We start from the raw sequence: 19,367 nt of genomic DNA, 5'->3' as shown, positions 1-19,367 counted from the left end.
CTTTTTCTTCTGGTTAAGTCTGCCTCCTTCAATAGGCTGAAGATTCTTGCAGGTAAAGTTACGTAAAAGAAATATTGCCATAAACTGTCTTCAAATAATTCCTCCCCTATCACTCAATTGAATTCAATTTCATTTAACTTTGTTTCCACTTTTACTTTGCTGCGTCTGAATGACAGAAATTGCGACACGCGTTTTGTTTTCATCTTTTCCTGTTTGGTCAAAGAAAGACAATTCACAGAGCCAACAGTAGAGTCAACCGACACAATTGATCATTATCTAAGCAGCATTATGATTGCCACACGTGTTAATTCCATTCTTATTCGTTTGATTACTTGCAATAAAAGCCATTATATACCATTCGTACATGAAAAAAAAATATATTCTAGTGCGTCAAAATAATTCTAGAATGTGAGTTAGGAATGGAAACAACCAGTGTAAAAATGTGAATCAATATAATCAATGTGAAGTTTTGGAAAAGAAATGTGAACAATGTATATTCTTGGCATAATTGAAAAAAATATATATGTAACCCTCCCTTGGAGTAGGGTGGGGCTAGATGAAGAATGTTTGAAGGGAGTCGAGTCTGTAAAATAGGAGGCGTGGAGCGAAGAAAGGTTAAGAGGATACCGACGTCGGACGAACTGCGATAAGTCGCCAAGTGGTGTTTCTGACTTCCGGTTGGGGGGGGGGGGGGGTTATTTGCATATTTGAAAGAATTGGTTAACGCTAAAATTAGCATAAAATAAAGGCTGGTAAGAAGGGGGTCAGGACCTCGCTTGACCACGTGACAAGTCTGCAAAGGAAGGTTCCAGAACCCCGTGAACCCGTGATCCACAGCGCGGGAAAGGGAAAAGAGAAACTTAAAGAATATAATATTCTTGTCACCAGTCGTCTGGTTACATATATATATGGCAGATGTTTTGTGATATAACTTGATTATCCATATGCGTCAAATGTGATCGTTCGATTTTTTAATCACTGTTTCCATTAGTAAACAGTGGCCAAAAAAATGTCTAAAACAACGTCGAATATCTAAGGAAAGAAGGAATCTTAGTCCTAACCTCAAGAATATTCCTTGTGTAGCAACAAGTTAGTAAGACTGAAAAGATTTATTTTTGTTCTATATCTGATGATAAGGTTAATTTTTTTTTCAAGTGGTTGTTATCCCTACGCTTAACTCGTTTTGAGATCGAACTTTTTACTTCAACTCTTATTTTCACATAGAATATAAAAATCATTTTCACATAGAATATAAAAATCACATCGAATATAATTATAATGGTCTACACAGAAAATGGAATCGGACTCTTTATCTCCATTGCTTATAGTGTGAGCTGCTTGACAAGCTCTGTGGACACCATGACTGAAGGGGTGATTACACTTTCTCTAACAAGGACTGATGGAGAGAGAACTAGCAGTGGCGACACATTCGCATACAGAGTGAGTGTGTAGACTGTATAGGATTGGATGATATAAATAAATGGGTCCCTAGAACCAGTTCATTAACACTCGTAAGTGACGTCAATATCGTGAAGATATTTTCTGTCAAGTAGTGAAGTGAAGATGTGTTTGGTTGTTGGTTGGTGAGAGACTAGAATAAACCAATCTCCTTCCTTTTCCTTGTATAGCTTTCCCGAGTTGGATCGATTTGTCAACCAATCTTTACGGGGAACCAGGCACATTGTGCTCCACATTGTTCTTACTATATATTACAGTGTATGCTTTACTACCAAACAGTGCCGAAATCGACTCGTGCAAAGTGAATACAAATTACGAATCGGAATTATTTGAATTTTGATAACACAAAATTTGGGACTAGTATTACTATACTATCCTGCCGCTGCGAAGGGGTAACGTCATAAATTTGACCACCAACGCATCAGTTTGCAATATATAGTGTTTATACTTCCTTCTCTTCTTGATTATGTAGGCCTATGATCTAGCTAATAAAGAATTAGTATCTTGCTACTCACTAAGAAGTAATTTCCATTTACACTCGGCATTGAAGAAAGAGGAACTTCACGAGTGTTTTCGAAGTGGCGGCAAGAGATCGGATAGACCACCTTTTTTAGGTGATGACCGTCTGAGTGTTATAAATGCTCGCCATTAAATCTTTGTTTTCGAGCTGATCGTTCACATGTGATGGGATATTGTTGAGGTGGAAATGTGATTCCTGTCTCTGCAGAATCCAGAAATGATGGAGTTCGTCCCAAAGAAAGGACCAATAGCTGGGGGAACCAGAATCGCGATATTTGGGACATTTTTGGACACAGGAAGGGATATCACAGTTCATTTCGGCGACACGACGGAATGCACCGGCATGTAAGTCACACGATACCATGGGAAGATCACCAACCACGTGTATTCAGTGGGCAAATCATGAGCTGCTTTTGAAGTTGTAAGCAAAAACGGAACTCATGGTGCTCTAACATTTTATTCGTTTGTTTCTGCTATGCCGAGACTAAGGGGATTTCTGTATTAACTTTTTTTTTCTTGGAATCATTTTTTTTTTACTGTGTGTGTGTGTGTATGTGTGTGCTTTATGATTTTCCTGGTATTTTTCCTTACTTCTTCCTTCTCCATTGTTTATTCTTCTCCTTGCTCCTCCACCACACTCTTCCCTTCCTCTTCTTCCTCCTGTTTCTTTCTCTGTATTCCTATTCACTTTTTCTCTTTATAGTAATTTTCTCACTGCCCGTGTTATATTGTGATAGAAGGGTGTTAGAAGTGGGCTGCCGAATGAAAAGAAATTCAAACATTTGACTGGTTTTGTGAATTTTAGCATATTTGGAGAAAATGGAGCATTCTGCACTACCGGAAGCACACAGTCAGAAGGGGAGGAGCATCTGATTATGACGTTTGATGGCAATAAGAGGATATCCACCGGTGTATTCACGTTCGCGCCAAATCCAACAATCAGCAACGTGAGCAGGAGCGATACGATTTTATCGTAAGTGTTCTATTAGAGATGCGAACCGCTTTGAAAATTGTCTTATAGAATTTATTTTGGAGTAAAGGACTTTGACGCTTTTAAATGAATATATTTTAACGGTAGGAATATTCCGAGACAGACAGGGGAAAACGGATCCTTATTTGGAGGAAGATCTGATAGGTTTTGTATTTCTCCTCCTTTACGCCAGACTGTAATTACCATTCGACAATGTTCGACGCCTGTTAGTTTCAGAGTGCTTCCTGCAGGCTCCATAAAATTGATCCTTTTTTATCCTTCAGTCGATTGGTAAAAATCGCTCTTGCACGTTTTGTCATCTATAATCACTCGTGGAAGAGTAAAATTTGATCTTCGTTCCTTTAATTCGAACAGAGGAGGACTGGATATTGAAGTATATGGAGAGAGATTCGATCTCATTCAGCTACCAAGGATTGTGATCTTATCTCCTGAATCGGGAGCTAATGCCTCAGAGGTAGGAAATAAAAGTATTGGTTCTTGTCAGACAACTTTTGAATAAAATTGTTTCCCTTTTCGAAAAGCTGTCAGCTGGAACATAATGTCTTTGGTCCCCTTCTCTTGTTTCTACGCCGACATTCTGTTATAATTTAGTCTACTTTCCAGTGTACTTGTGTATTATAAAAGCATTCTTTATTCTTTCTCTTTGCAAAAGAAGAAAAAAAATATATGGTACTTGCCGATGTTTCTCACCAATCCTCTGGTAAACTTTCTTAGATATTTTTTTTTTTCTGAAGTGTACTCTTTACATATACGTTGCAGGTCTGTGGAGCCAGTGCTACCCGTCTTTCTTGCCCCACCCCATCATTTCCAAATGAGCAACCGCCGGTATCGAGAAAGAAACGGTCAAGTTCCGCACTTGTCGCCAATTTGACGTTTGACCTTGATGGTTACGTCATTGAACACGACCAGATTACATACCACCCTGATCCCGTGTACTACAATATCTCAGCCCCTCATGGCATTATCGAGATTGCTGGCAATGGCTTTCTGGATCTAGAAGTAAGATGAGTTTTTCCTTTTTTTTTGCAGTTCTTCTTTAATATATCATTTCCATTGCGCTTGGCAACAATATTGTAAGAAGTCAATGACAAATTAGACCTTGGGTTCTGTATGATGCAGATGAATCACTTTTATTGAAAATAGTGTTTCGTTACATGTTTTTCATATTAAGAAGATTCATATCCGAAAGGAGCGTCAGTGATGATATCAGATTATTGAGTACAAAGTGGACATGTTTGATGTCATCATCTGCTTTGTGTTCAGTTTCTTGTTTGAAAATCAGCTGTTGGTCCCTATAACAACGCATGCCAGCTGACGAAATCATTAATCGGTTGCTACCTGGTCCTGCCGCAAACTTTGAAAGTCAATCTCAGCCCTTTCCAAGTTTGCGACAACCCCCGGCCAAATTCACATGTATAGCGGAATTCAATGTGTAAGGGAAACCAAATGGACATGTGTAGCATTATCACCCATTATGTGTCCTTCCTACGTATTCTTTGAATACAGGGACTATATCTTGACCTTGCTAGCAGCAAAGATGACGTAAATGTGTACATTGGCTCAGACGGCTATTGTGATATACAACTGCTGGAATATGACCGTCTAACGTGCATGGTGCCGGAGAAACAGCCGGGCGCTGGAAGCATATCGGGGAGGTTGGGCGAAGGCCCGGCGAGGGACCTACCAGCGATTGAGGCACGCAACTCAGTCTTTCATTTCATGATGTGACACTCTTTCCTGATATTACATTGCATTCCAGTATTTAACATTTTATCTTTTTTGAGAGTAGCATCCTATAAAATCACGTTGTTTTAACATGTGATAACGGGTGCACGTCTCAAGACCAACACCCACAAGTCATACAGTTCATAAGTCATACAGCTCACGGTACGAGTCGTATAGTCCGTTAGTTCGACACTAAGCTAACAAGGTCAACAACACCGACTGTCGAACTCGTGGGCTGTTTTACCTGGTTTCAAACTCACGAGCTTTATTTGCCTATCAGTGTCGAACCCATGGGTTGTATGACTCGTGGGTGCCGGTCTAGTGGGGTGACTCCATTATAAATTTCAATTGAAATAATCGACACAGCGAAGTCAGTCTCATTTTTGCTCCTTGAAATACTGACTTATATTGCTTATAAATATTGTTATTCCTTTCTGTGCCATTGGCTTAAATGCGCACAAATTTCACACACACACACACACACACACACACACACAAACCGCTGGGAAGGTAATCAATTTGGCACACAGAGGGTTAACACTGTTGATGCGATAGGCAACGATGAAAATAAAAATATTATATACCCATGGTTGACATGAAGCTGATGCACTAATGCATTTGAAAATCGACATTCTCGGGTTCCTTTGTTTACTTGATGATGATGATGATTTTTTTTTTTTTTTTTTTTTGGGGGGGGGGGGGGAGGTGGTTTGATATTTTAGTAGTGTAGGCTACTTTCTTTTGATTGCTTGTTTATGATCAGGAATATAACTTGTGGTAACGTATCGAAGTACACAACACTGTATCATATTCCAAAGCAGTAAGGAAACCGACATAATGCATGATGTAGCCATTAGTTCATGACTATGCTGATATTTCGTAGCACTTTTTGCGAACGTACTTTGCAAAACTCTTGAAGACACAACAATTTGGTAGATTTACGTGTACCTGAAGTGTAAAATAGTGATCATAAGCAGCATACATATCGATGAAAATGGTTCGTGCATGACCTGAAGTGGAGGGCACGGCATCGCCGCCTTGTAGAGGAATCTTTAAACCGTTAAACTCACTTGTCACCTGTTCGTCAGATATACCATGGTAACCTAGTCTTTGAGGTCGGCTACGTAAGGTACAAAGGTGGCGTACCAGTGGGAGCCATTGCAGGAGGTGTGAGTGCGGCAGCGGTCCTGATCATTGTTGGCTTGGTAGTCACTGGGACCCTCATGCTGAGAAAGTCCCAGAAGAGACTTGACGCAACGACCGATCAACTGGAACTTGTGGAGAAGGATATCCAGGAAAGAGTGCAAAAAGGTGCATACATGAATCACTAGTATACTATTTACCACTGCAAGAAGAGAATACTACTTGGAGAACGACTGTCTAGTCTTATCATTTCACTTACGTTCTGTCCCAGTGATGATGTTGATGATGATGATAATGATAATAATAATAATAATAGTAATAATAATAACACAATAATTCTAATTATGATAACAATTATTATCGAACGTCTTGCAATCTACCTTTTATAAACAGCGACTCCTTTGTCCTATATGAAGCAAGTATAGCATAAGCTACCATTGCCGTATTTTTTAAAGTGACGTTAACCTTCGCTATACCAAACATTACCATAAAAATAAATAAATGTTAAACGTTAAAGAATGTTAAACATAACATAACACCTGTCTACGAATTTCATCGAATGATAGCAAAAAGCTGCCATAAGAGTTTACCAAGTTTTCATGGTCATGTACATGCGAATTTTTGTTCTACCTATACCCGTAGCTTTTCACGAATTACAGAGTGATATGACTGAGGTGGAAACGCAAGTCGTAGGTCTCGGCATCCCATTTGTCAACGCGCAGGACTACGTCAGGAATATGCTGTTTGCGGGCCTAGGCACCATTCCCAGCACAGCAGACCCGCAGGTACGCTATGCGAATTCCCAAAAAATCATTTGCATTTTCCCAATAATTCATTAATTCATTTGTATAATATTATTATTTCTTCCTTCAATATTGAGAGCAAATTAATGAACTCGGCTTATTCATATAATATACCAAAAGCAAAACTGCACGTGTAAGCAGTGCAACGGCGTATTATGCTGCCATAAAAGTATTAGAACGTCTAGTTTATGATCTCGGGTAAAAAATGGGTAAAATTATTGTATCATAATTACCTTCATTTCTTTCTACAGAGTTCCTGGACATTCTGAATGTGTGTCGACGTGACATTATCTAATTTCACTTTTATGCTGATCTAGTGATTTGGCCTTATACAGTCTAAGAACAATAGATTTAACTTTGCACCTGCCAGATTAGTGAGCACATTAAAGGTGCAACTTTATACCATTCTGTTCTGAAAGAGTCGTATGCTCGGGAGAACAACGCGAATGTACGCGATTAAAGGAAGATGTGCATAGAAGAACGACGCAAACGCTGGCGAATCCCGTTTATCGCGTGCGTTGGCGTCGTTTTCCGGACGCACGACGAAATAGGGTGCAAAGTTGCACCCGTAAAAGGTGCTCCCAGTGTGACACCGGTAAAGGTGCAAAGGTAAAAAATAATTTTGTTTTTTCTTAGATTGTACTTGGTTGGCAAAGAAGGGGGCATACAGTGGACTCCCGTTATTATGAAGTCCCCGGGACCGGCAGTTTTCTTTCGTCATCATATGTATCGAAATTTCGTTATAACCGAAACAATACGAAAAAAAGAGTGGATAATGTTGCGGTCTTAATCTTTCCTTAGCTGTAACCGGGATTTTGTTATAAGTGTGTTCGTTATAACGGGAGTGCACTGTATTATGACTGAATTCAGTTACTCTTCTATTCCACCATTCGGCATATGTGTTCGTCTCTATGCATTTAAAGGGGATGGCTAGTAACTGATCAGTGGGAATCAGTGGGAATGCTGGGGGATGATTGTTCCAATCCTTGTGGGATTAATTTAAGAGTACATTATATATCTACTGTTGTGTGAAAATTGTTTACTTCAGAATGGTCTCATATTCAAGTAATGTGCAGTTTAATGTTTCCAGGTTAGCATGCCTGTACAGTGACGGGGCATTAAACTGCACATTACTTGAATATGAGACGGTTCTGAAGCAAATAATTTTCACAACAATAGATATATAATGTACTCTTAAGTGAATCCCACAAGGATTGGAACAATCATCCCTCAGCATTCCCACTGATTCCCACTGATCAGTCACTAGCCGTCCCCTTTGATAGTGATGTTCCTTTTCCCATCTAACAGGAAATGGATGACAAATTGGAACACGCCATGATAATATTCTCGAGGCAGCTTAGCAACCCCGACTTCTTAGTCAGATACATCCAGGTCTTGGAGGAAAAGAAAAAGTCATTCAGACGAGAAAGGTTAATTAGTCGCTCATCGTAATATTGAAGCAGAGCTTCATTGTGTTTTTTTTAGTTGTTGTTTTGTTTTTATTTTTATTTTATTTTATTTTATTGATCGATTATATTTTTTATATCATTGGTGATACATGGCTAAATGTGATCAGTCGTGGTATAAGGAGAGAACTTTGTTCCTTCGTCATTATTATGTGGCCATGGTTAGCGATATATAGATGTGCGTTTGTGTGTGAGTGTGTGTGTGTGTGTTACTAATTTTCACCTGACTTATTGGCAAGCTAATAATGCACACGGGTGATTACATAGTGAAAAGGTTTTTAATAAGGACACCTTGTTTTTACCTGTAGGTTAAAAGCGTTCTACTGTAATGCTCTGTAAAATTACTGACTCTGGCTTAGGGATGGTCAATACCGTGGAACGTCAACCAGAGTTATTCAACTTTGTTGCAGTATAAGAACAGCACCAATGCTGAATGATGTTGTAATATTCTTCTTGTGTATTTTCTGTGTGTGCGTGCTTTCAAACAAGGGTCAATATTGCATCGCTCATCACTGTCATCTTGGTGTCAGAAGGAAAGTTCGAATACTTCACCCGGTGAGTTAAATAATTTTTGTGGTAAAAAGTCATCATTGATTCTAAAGAGCATACGACTCACAGAGCTTTTTGAAACCTCGTGTTAGCTTCACAGCTGTGGGCGTTATTTCAGCCGTATGTTGTTTGAATATTCCTGACAAAAAATCATTTATCAGTTACGTCATGGGGAAAACTTCATTTCAGTGAAATTTATGCATGAAAGTGTGAAAGGCTGTATAGTATAATAGAGAAATGAGATGGAATTGAATTTCTCAAATTATTTGATACAATTTCTATAATGTCTGAAGCGATTTATCAATATCCTGTGGTGCTTTGGTAGCTTTCATGCGCTTATAACGTGAAGTAGAAATAACCTTGTGTTAATAAACTCTCTTCCTAAATCCTTCTGCCAGGGTGTTGAAAACTCTCCTAGAGGAGCAGATATCTGACTTGGGCGACACTGGGAGGCTTAAATCCCTCTTCAGACGGTAGGTCAACAAAGATTTAATGTAAAGCAGTAAATAAGGCCTAAGTGGAGTTAAGTTATCCATATTAGATAATGCAATGAATGCAGAAGTAGCAAAACGAGTTTTTAGAGTGTTGTCTGGTGTTTGTCACGAAGTGATCCAAGAAATGATCCAAAACAGAAAAATGATAAATGATTACCGTTCCTTAAGCTTATGCTTTCATCACATTATGCGTCATACCTTAGAACGGAGAGCGTTATGAAATTAGCTTATTCACATCGACATACACTCATGGCTCATTCCACGCAACACCACACTTCAGTGAATGTAGATGAAAATTATCATTACTCACTCATGTCAATTTCAAATACAACATATGCCATTGATTACACGCCAGGCACCACCTTTATTCCTGCTCTATGTAATGCACAAGATTATAAGATTGTTTTGTGTAAGGACTATTGTTCCCGTGTTGTTTTGTATCATCTTATCATGTTGCATGTATATGGATTTCACTTATTATCACATTTTGCTCAACAAAAAATAGGTTAGAAAGTTGAAGCAAACTGCACCAGTGTATTCGTATTTCGCATGGAAGCACATTTATCTGCATTTTATCTTTGTCGTCATTTCTTTCCACACAGAACAGAGACAATCGTTGAGAAACTCTTGTCCAATTGGATGGCTATCTCCATGTTTAGTTTTCTAAAGGTAAATGTGTATTACATAATCATTGTTATATCCTTTTTGTTATTTTCCCCTCACCCTTCATGTAAGTTTGATTCTATCATTTTGTGATAAATGTTTACAGCGCTGTGATAAATGTTTACTCGTCGTATAAGAGCGTTATCTAAATATCTAGATTGTATTGTACCTGTATAGTTTTGTATTGTATTGGATGAGAGTTATTATAGCATTTTTCGTGAGTGACTCCGTGTTCTCTATGTTTGCTTTCTGTATACATGACTGATGGAATCAACATAGTAATGGTTTGTTAAATAAGAAACACTCTCAGATAAATTTGACATTCAGCTTCCGGCTGTGCTCCTTATGCATTCTTCTTGTTTACCTTTATAAAATGATGTGAGTTATTTTTTTTATTTCCTTTGAATTGTCCAATTAGAGTCATGTTGCCAAGTCGCTCTACTTGCTCTACCAGGCCATCAAGATTCAGTGTGAAAAAGGACCGATTGACGTCATTAACGGACAGTCTTACTTTTCGCTCAACATCGACTATTTGTTGGCCCAAAATATTGATTTCAGTGAACTGGTATACACTTGTTTTTCTTTTATTAATGATCTGCCAGTAATCGTAACGTGCTGTATGAACCACTTAATCAACTACACATTCGTTATGTCAATAGTGGACCGTGTTGGTAAATAAACATTTTATAACTTACGCTGTCCTAAACTTTCTGATCCTGACACACAGGCACATGTATGTCCTCAATACCTAGTTCTTAAGTTGCAAAAACTTTTCCCCATATGATCTTCATGAGATTGAAGTCTGTTGTTCTTTGTTCTTATGTGCCTTGACTGATCACGTGTTCATTTTCCAATCACACTTTTTTTTTCATGTATCATTTCATAATTTCAGCAGAGCAGTTTTACACATGACATATTCAAAATAAGAGTGTAGCACAGAAATCTTTTAAGAATGGTTCAAATTTCAAATGCTTTAGCATTTCGTGACAGTAGAATTAAACACATTCTGTTTTCTTGTTAACTAAAAGAAAAAAACCTATACTGCGAAGAGTCCAGCATGAGACTACCCTGAGATATGATATTCTATACAGTAGACCATGTAAATGAAAAAAATAACAAAATCACATGATTCTCCGATAAAATTTGATACTAAGATAAAGTCCTACAAGTTTTATCGAGACTTTTTACTAAGAAGCTCGATAAATCATGTTTAGTATGGATGTTTGGACGAGACAGTATATTCATAAAGTCAGAATAGTGTCACAGAAAATGTAACGTTCATCACGACCGTCGTGTTCATGGCGTTTGTTTCTCATTACAACTGGAAGTTACAGTGCAGTATCAATAGTATCCACTTCTCATATCGCTGGTCGCAGACATTATCTGTGGTGGGTAGCAATGGACGACATGACTACTACGTGAAGGTCCTGAACGTTGATAGCATCATTCAAGTGAAGCAAAAAATCCTTGATGCAGCTTACAGAAGGCGACATCTGGTCAGGCAGAGACGAGCCCACGAGATGGACTTACGTGAGTACACCCTCGGCTTGAAAGCTATCCGGCTTATCTAGACTTTGACTTCATTACTGATTCTTTGCCATTTCCATTTTAATGATTTAGCATGCTTATTTTCAATCGTCATCAAGTAAATGCTTGTAAACCGTCACAAATTCGGGCTATTGTAAAGTCCTGGCAAATACCTGTTTCATTACCAGATTTCACTTTTATGTTTTGTTTTGTCATGATATCCAAGAAACTGAATTTTTATATCTTGTATACATATGCATGTATTGTATACTTAAAATTCACGAGGTAAATTGAAATTCAAAGTTGTTATTCACTCTTTAAAGAAAAAAAAAGTGAGTTAAGTTAATCAAATTCCATTCAAATCCTTCAAATCAATTGACGCATCCCTATAGCCCATTTACGTGAGATTTATTTATCGTCTCCATGAGAACTCCTCTCCTGCCACTCAATGCATGTTATTTTTACGTAATACTTCAACATCCGGGAAAACCCGGAAAATTACAAAACCATCCGTTGATCATTTTGCGTCCATGTGTTCAAACTTTCTTTTTACCCTATTGAACTAAAATTCGGAGTGGCAAACGATAATGATTCTTGTGTAGCAGTTTGAATGCTTCGAGTCGGCATTAGCGTCTAATATCGGAAAACAGCTTTCCCCACTTAAAAAAAATGACAATGAAAAAAGAAGTGCTCCGATGATTCCAGATAAACGTTTTCTTGATTTGATTAGAGAATGGTTGAGCTTAATAATCTTACTCGATAATATACAGCTCATTTTATCATTGCGTCACAGTGTGGTACCATCCAGGAGGAGAACAGCGGATTCTGAGAGACCAAGATGAATTCAATACCCGAGTCTGTGACGATGAACCGGTTGTGATCAACACCATACAGGCAGTCGGGGTAAAGCTGATCAAATAAAATAACAGTGGCCGAAAGCACAATAATTCGAATGAAGTGAAGGAGCAAACATGAATTACGGCCTTGGATGCATTTCTAGTCATGAATCTTGATAATATGAATTAAGTAGCCCGATTTACGCTAGTTTGCACAGTGATGTGGTCCTGCTGTCATGAGATTTGGACTTTATGTCACGACCTTCATAATATGTATTATTTTATCAGTGATATGATATCTATAGACCAAATAGTGTTCCTGTGTGCCGTGGAGTGTGAACATGTGTGTGTGTGTGTGTGTGTGTGTGTGTGTGTGTTTAAAGGCATACGTTTCGGCAATCATCAAGCAGAGAGCAGCTGACAACAAACTCTGTCGGCACCCTTAGCACAATTCATAGTCACGTGGTGCAGCAGAAACTATGATAATGTATTAGGATGTCTCTCTCACACGCATATTATGGAATAACATGTGACTATAATTACGGTTCTTGTGTCATTTAGGTCCTATATGTATTAATTTGTGCATGTGCATACGATCAGATGAGAATCATCTTGTTCTCCTTGTTTAACACAAACAAGGTGTTTATGGTATTATTGTATGTTTGCAATTAATGCAATTTTCCGTATGCTTTACATTACCAGCTAAAAGACGGAGCCCGCGTCGCTCTGATAGAGAAGGTTAAAGGTTGGAACGATGAGAGCCGTGCCTTCCAGCCTGTTTCAGTGGGTGCACAACTGTTTCAAGTGTGTAAGTGACATTAAGAAATATCGTGCCTTGTTGCATATGAGCACAATGTGATGTACATTAATTACTTCATCGTTCATGACAGGAAAAAAGAAAAAGATTACGATAAATGGCTGATTTCCATTTTTAGATGTGAAACCCACGATTGAATGATATGGGAAGAAAAGGTATATTGAAAACATTCTAACAATTGGACGCTAACATTCCGATATCAGTACAACTTACTTCCTGTTGAACACATGAAAAAAAGTTGAACTACAATTTCGACTTCCCTTTAAAGGATGGTGTCATAATTATCATACAGCAACATTCAAAGAGTTATTAATTTGCCATGTATATGGTTACTTGATCGGAATTAATACAGACACATTGTGCCTTGATATTTTAAGATACCTACCAGCATCCATTTTTATCCTTTTCTCATCACATCAGATCATGACACTGGATTTGATGACGTCATGAGAAGAGACTACACCAGGATACAGACACAGGATCTAAACGGCAGACGAATCAAGCATTTGGTACTGTCCAGTGAATGTCTTGGATATATACTTTTGATATTTTCTATGGTGAAAGGGGACATAATTCCGTTAAAGATAAACGAATGAAACAGAAGAACATTGCAGTTTTAGTTTTGTAGTGATCGGCTAGACCTTGGAAGATAACGTCTTTAATGTTTGTCTTAATCCTCTCTTCATTTCATATCAAAGGGCTACTGTTTGAAAAGAATAACATTCCTTCTAAAGTTATAAATTGAAAACAAACAAATAAACAAACACACATACACACACAATAGTTGAATGTGCATTTAGCCTATGGTATGCAAGCGGAAACAAGTCTCTAACAGTTGATACACTTTGCACGAGTTTTGTGACACATGTAGTTTGATGAAGTACTGCTTGAATATCACTATTACTATAACTGGTGTCCCCTGATGCAGATGTCGGAGGAGCCACCATCGGCTGGAATGAAAGAATCACGAATCCAACTAGACAAAGAGATCTCTGCTCCACGACTTCTTGTCATGAAGGTACTGTCAGAGTTTTTCAAAACTTTTTTTTTTCTAAAACGAAAGAAAGGAAAGAAACAGTCTTTCTACAAAGCAGGCTCAACATGAAAACAAATAAATATGGCATGTAATCTATACTTATTTTTATCGTATCTTTGTTTATGTATCTCATATCAACAGTCTTGGCTACATCAAGAGTCTTAGTTTATCCTTTTGTGGCACTTTCGCCATCATTTCAATGTGCACGACACTGCATTAAGAGCTAAAGCCGAATTCTTTTATGCGAAAAGGTGTCCGAAATTAAATGCACTTTTCTGTGAATACGTATTGTATATAGTGGGGCTGGCGAAGCATTTGGCGTAGAGTTGATGTCTTATTGGAATGGATATGGCATATCCGTGATTTTTGTAGTATTATGGGAACTCTAATTTGGAATTCATTTAATGAACGAGCGTTGCGATGAATCGTCGTGAGAGGCGACTCAACTTTGAAATCTTAGGAAAAATGTAGGCCTATACACAATACCATACAACTGTATACTTGCTTGTACGTATGAATTGTAGAGACATGTGCAAAACAGGTTTACCTTTCCCGGAGATGCCATGTTTGTATTCTGGTGACACATGTTGGAAATCCAGTCCTTGTTCCCTCTGATATGCAGAGGACGGTGGAGCCTTTCTTGAATGACTTTCTGTCGTCAGTCTTCAACAAAGTGGACGAGACACCAGCTACACTGAAACACATCTTCGACTTCTTTGACGAAATGGCTGCAACATACTGCTCAGGTTCCGGCCAGGAGAACCCAGACGACTGTGCTGAGGCTTGGAAAAGTAACAGGTCAGAATTGCCAGGTTATATGACTGTAGTGACGCCCTGTTTCATATTTTGCCAAATTAATAAAGGGAGGGAGGTTCACAGGTTTGTGCTGCAAACAGTAGCGTGACTGTATACAATGAGACGAGAGCAACAAGAAAAGATGGTAGGCATCTTCAGGAACGAATAAGCTGGCATTACATGTATGATATCGCTTGAAAGAAATTTCTGGTGAAAGTTGAAGTCGGCATGCTTGTATTGGAATAGTATTTTATGTTTCGAAGAATGAACTGAAAACAGCGATGCTATTTCATGATATTTTTAGTAAAGTGAAATATGCGAACGAGGGAATGAAGAGGTAAAAATGACAAGAACTTAACAGTGAAGATTTTTAACAGTTTATGTTTCTTTTGTCATAAAGATTCGAGTCATGATGAGTTACAATATTACTCTACATAATTTTTTATAACTTTCTGTTAGGAATATCGTTATTGTACGTAAGAACGGAATCGACCTGTTATTCGTTCTATACGTCAACATTGTTGTCTTATCGATATGTCCTTTTCATCGCATCAACCCCAAACTTTCTCGGCTACTGTTGTATTTGACTATGAATGAAATTTCAACATACGCTGTTCTGACTAATGTTCTTTTACTTCGTTTTGTCCGACATGATATTGTTGACATTAATTTCAAGCATGGATGGTGTCATTATTCTTTTTAGTCTACCCACTTCCCCGTGAAACTTCTTGTAATCAACTCAACTTTCGCTTATTCTACTGTTACAAGCAGCGTATTGCAGTTGTGTTTACACGTTAGTGTTTTTCTTGAAAAATGAAACAAAATGATGTGATCTTTTGATTTATCTCCTATCAAAGTCTTCCTCAACACTACTGGGTGACTACCTTGACCCATCCCTCCTACGTGTTTGACATGCGCCAGTCTCGTTGTGCTGACCAGAGTGTCTCGGTCTTGGCCAACATGCTGGACAACGCCTGCAAGAAAGTCATACCTGAAATGACGGAGGTACTTATCTTTTGTTAAAAATCACACGTCATATCATCGGTTGAGCACTGCGAGTTCCATAATCAATATTAAAGCTAATGAATCACGTATAAGCGAAAAGAAGTTCAGGAAATCCCGTTAAGAGATCATTTGATTTAATAGGTGTATTTTGCACTTTAGGCTCCTAAGTGATACCTGCAAAGGAAAATACATGTTTTCCATAAACCTCTACTGAAAGTGTTCGTTTTAATAAAACAAATTGTTTCATCACTTCTTTGTCTGCTTATCGGTGTCGTCCTAATACCATATTGTTTTGGATTTCTTATCGTTCCATGTTTTTCCAGGATTCATCATTAAATCGTGTCCTGTTCGTGAAAGATCTTCCTGGATACATCAAGACCATCAGCGAGTACTACGGTGGCATTGCGAGGCGTCCAGCCCCAACTGCAGTCGAGCTCCAACGTGAATTTAACACAATCGGACAGGTATTTGTCTTTTATAATAACATTAAACCATCACTAAAGGCCTGCGCTTCACAATTGCAATCCTGGGAAATAGATATGAACAGGAGTACATTACCTTTCGAAAACAAATCCCAAGTGCACATTTCATTATCAGATCTTTATTTTAAATTAAGAGTCGATGTTCAGATTAATCATCTACCAAGGTTGGAAGAAAGTAATCTAGAGTTTGTTATGAATTCATCCTACAAGGCAAAGACTCGAATAAGATACAGAGTCCCATTTCGTTCTTGAACCATCGGTTATGGCTGGTAAACTTACTATACAATTAGCCGTCTAGTGCTAGTGGTATATACATTTGTACCCTGCACTGACAACGACATATTGGTCTAATATCAGACAGATATCATGACCGAAGACTTGATATTCAGTAATGACGTTGGACATCAATACACATGATCATCGAATCCACGGATGGCATTGTCAAATTCGATTTAATCTGCAGGAGTTCACTGGTCTCTTCAGCCGATTTGGGAGTCTAAAACTGCTGTATGATTTCACCTGCCGCGATGCAGCTGATCTGGTGAGTTACCATCATTTGCCTTTAAGCGATCATTGCTTTTCAATAATACCTTCTTTGTATTCCAAACTACTTGAGGTAACCACTTGGACTTTGTACTTAAGCTATGTTGTCAGGATGCAACACTTCATCTACTTATCCATAATTATTTGTGACACATTTTACACCCTTTTTAATTTCTCCTTCAGCTGGACGCCGTTGCCGAAATGATGTAACGCTGTCGCGGATCAACCTTTCGTCTCATATCCCCGTCTTATATTACTTAGCTTGTTATTATATCGTGATTCAGATCTTTTATTTTATTTTGCCATGTACACTTGAAATATCCTAGGTTATCTAGACGATCAAACTATACTGTATGTATTTTTCCTCAACAAGATTACGAAGTTCCAATTTCGTACGTAGAGATGGCCATTTTGAAATGTTGAATGTATATAGGCGAAATAAAAATAAACTTTACATACTTTACATATTACTCAGACAGAATTTGTTTGAGTCTACTGTTTTTCTCGCCGTTGTACGGGTTTGTAAAAAAGTAAGATAAAATGCAGCTTCTGAGTAGGCCCCTCCTGTGGATAAGCAGTTTTTCTTTTCTTCGGAATTGCATAGACATCATAATTTGGGGTTGTTGTTTTTTTTTTTTTCGTTTCTCACTTATGTTACTTCCACGTATTCTACCTTCCACACGAGTTACTTCGTGTTACTTAATGCTATTTTGCAGAAAATCATGTCCACTTTATTGGAGCCAAGCACTATTGTCTCAAAGAAAAAGAGCACAGAATCCGGCTTATGATTTTTAAGTTGAAGAAACTACTCCGCTGTGCATAAATGCTATACAAAAGGCAAGGAATTTATATCTTTAAATGTTTGCCATTCTTCTTGTCTTAGTGAGTCTCTTCTGTCATGTCTGTTTGCATCTTAATGAGGATTGTCATATTCAGTAAGGTGTGTGTGACTAGAGTGCTCTGTGACACATAAGTGTGTTATACATGTTATGTCGATATCTAAACTTTAGAAACTGTGAAATATGCAATACTTGACAGTTGTAGGAGCAGGATGGGGTTACATGAGAGTAAAATATACACCAAAAAATTGTCTTAGCGTAGATTTTGGTTGAGTTGTAACTGTGACTATGCATCAAATGTAATAAATTGTTTTTGTCTCAAACTAGATGGATTTCGGTGATTTGTGATATACCAGTAATAATGGCAAAAGTTTGCACTGCTAAATGTCCTTCATCCGTTTGAGCATTCTTCCTTGTTTTCTTTGGCTTTAAACATGATTAGTACTGAGATTGTTCGCATTAAAATACTTCGTGGTGATGTTTTGGAATGATCTTTTGCAATCGAGTGCATTTAAGTGTGTTCATGTAAGTAGCTTTTGCTCAAATATGTTTGATAAATCTCGTAAAAAGACAAACAACTGCGTGAAAATGACAACCGAGGCTGTGTCAGCTAGTGACGGAAATAAATGAAGATCACGAACACACTTGAATTGGTGTGAGGTTACTTGTATATATATATATATTTAAAGATATTAACCCTTTTGACGGGATATCTGCCGCCACTTCCTCAACCACTATTTGGAATATAGCCTTATAGTCAAATAAAATCAACTGCAGCAGTTTCATTGCACTGAGATTGAGAGAAAACTAAAATTGAAATGAATTTCTTTATTTTTCGACCTATTACATTTAAAATAACCTTTTAAAGAAAGCGAAGAGGTGTAAAATTTTAAAATACTCAGTACATCAATTGTGTTAAATTTGCTGTTGTTTGGTCAAACATACTCGTAAAACATACTCTCCATTTTAATTCAGTTAACTTCACCTCTTCTTCATCATGGTCAACTTCAAAATAGATAAACAGTTATATGTATATATAGATTAATACTTACGCTACATACAGACGTTTATGGTTTTCTGTTTATTTAGATTTACCCACGTCATTACACATGTAGAGTCAGTTTAAAGAAATACATGACTGTAAGATTATGTCGACTTTCTGTAGACGTTTTGAAAAGCAAAGAAAAGTAATAAAGGTATACGTGTTAATGTTTAGATTTGATATCATTTTTACTCATATCTATCACCTATTATTCGGAAATAAAATATTTATATATGATAGAGGTCTACAGAGATGAATAGAATTGTGTTAATATCCATAGGGATCGTAGAATTGGTAAAAATTCCTTTTTTTCTTTTTTTTTTGCATTTTTTTTTTCTCCACTCAGCGAGTAGTGGGAAAAGAAAAAAAGTTGTGTTCTTTTGCATGTATTTGTATAAGCTCTTTCCGCCCTGTATACAGGTTTGACCATCAAAGTTGACGACTTAAGGTAAAGCTTACCAGTAGTTTCCTCTTAAAAAGAAAAAATCATGTTCATATGAACTGCATTTTTTTTTGGTATAAGTTTTACACCATGTATCTTTCAAACTGTATCAAATAGCATGACATTTATTACTTTACCACAGGACTCCCATTGCACGCAAGCTATATTGTTAATGTCTCTCAACATGCTCAA

At 37.7% G+C, this 19,367-nt stretch overlaps 1 protein-coding gene across 1 annotated transcript in view; it reads left to right on the top strand.

Annotated features, from left to right (window-relative positions):
- The window catches only part of LOC139734026 (plexin-A4-like), a 33,726-nt gene extending 16,664 nt beyond the window's left edge, over window positions 1-17,062 (top strand). The window contains exons 15-36 of the mRNA XM_071644832.1: window positions 1,329-1,440; window positions 2,186-2,322; window positions 2,783-2,924; window positions 3,728-3,967; window positions 4,475-4,663; window positions 5,782-6,004; window positions 6,479-6,621; window positions 7,948-8,069; window positions 8,595-8,660; window positions 9,053-9,127; window positions 9,751-9,817; window positions 10,230-10,376; window positions 11,188-11,341; window positions 12,132-12,241; window positions 12,877-12,982; window positions 13,412-13,500; window positions 13,920-14,009; window positions 14,650-14,825; window positions 15,680-15,827; window positions 16,151-16,291; window positions 16,773-16,850; window positions 17,036-17,062. Of these exons, the coding sequence (XP_071500933.1) occupies window positions 1,329-1,440; window positions 2,186-2,322; window positions 2,783-2,924; window positions 3,728-3,967; window positions 4,475-4,663; window positions 5,782-6,004; window positions 6,479-6,621; window positions 7,948-8,069; window positions 8,595-8,660; window positions 9,053-9,127; window positions 9,751-9,817; window positions 10,230-10,376; window positions 11,188-11,341; window positions 12,132-12,241; window positions 12,877-12,982; window positions 13,412-13,500; window positions 13,920-14,009; window positions 14,650-14,825; window positions 15,680-15,827; window positions 16,151-16,291; window positions 16,773-16,850; window positions 17,036-17,062 (2,782 nt within the window). The remainder of the gene's footprint in view (window positions 1-1,328; window positions 1,441-2,185; window positions 2,323-2,782; window positions 2,925-3,727; window positions 3,968-4,474; window positions 4,664-5,781; window positions 6,005-6,478; window positions 6,622-7,947; window positions 8,070-8,594; window positions 8,661-9,052; window positions 9,128-9,750; window positions 9,818-10,229; window positions 10,377-11,187; window positions 11,342-12,131; window positions 12,242-12,876; window positions 12,983-13,411; window positions 13,501-13,919; window positions 14,010-14,649; window positions 14,826-15,679; window positions 15,828-16,150; window positions 16,292-16,772; window positions 16,851-17,035) is intronic.
- The last annotated feature ends 2,305 nt before the right edge of the window (window positions 17,063-19,367 follow it).

This window comes from Diadema antillarum, unplaced genomic scaffold, assembly GCF_040938485.1.
Source record: "Diadema antillarum isolate AM-2024a unplaced genomic scaffold, OU_Dant_1.0 seq00000507_RagTag, whole genome shotgun sequence".
Classification (NCBI taxonomy): Eukaryota; Metazoa; Echinodermata; class Echinoidea; order Diadematoida; family Diadematidae; genus Diadema; species Diadema antillarum.
This window is presented reverse-complemented; position numbering and strand designations above follow the sequence as displayed.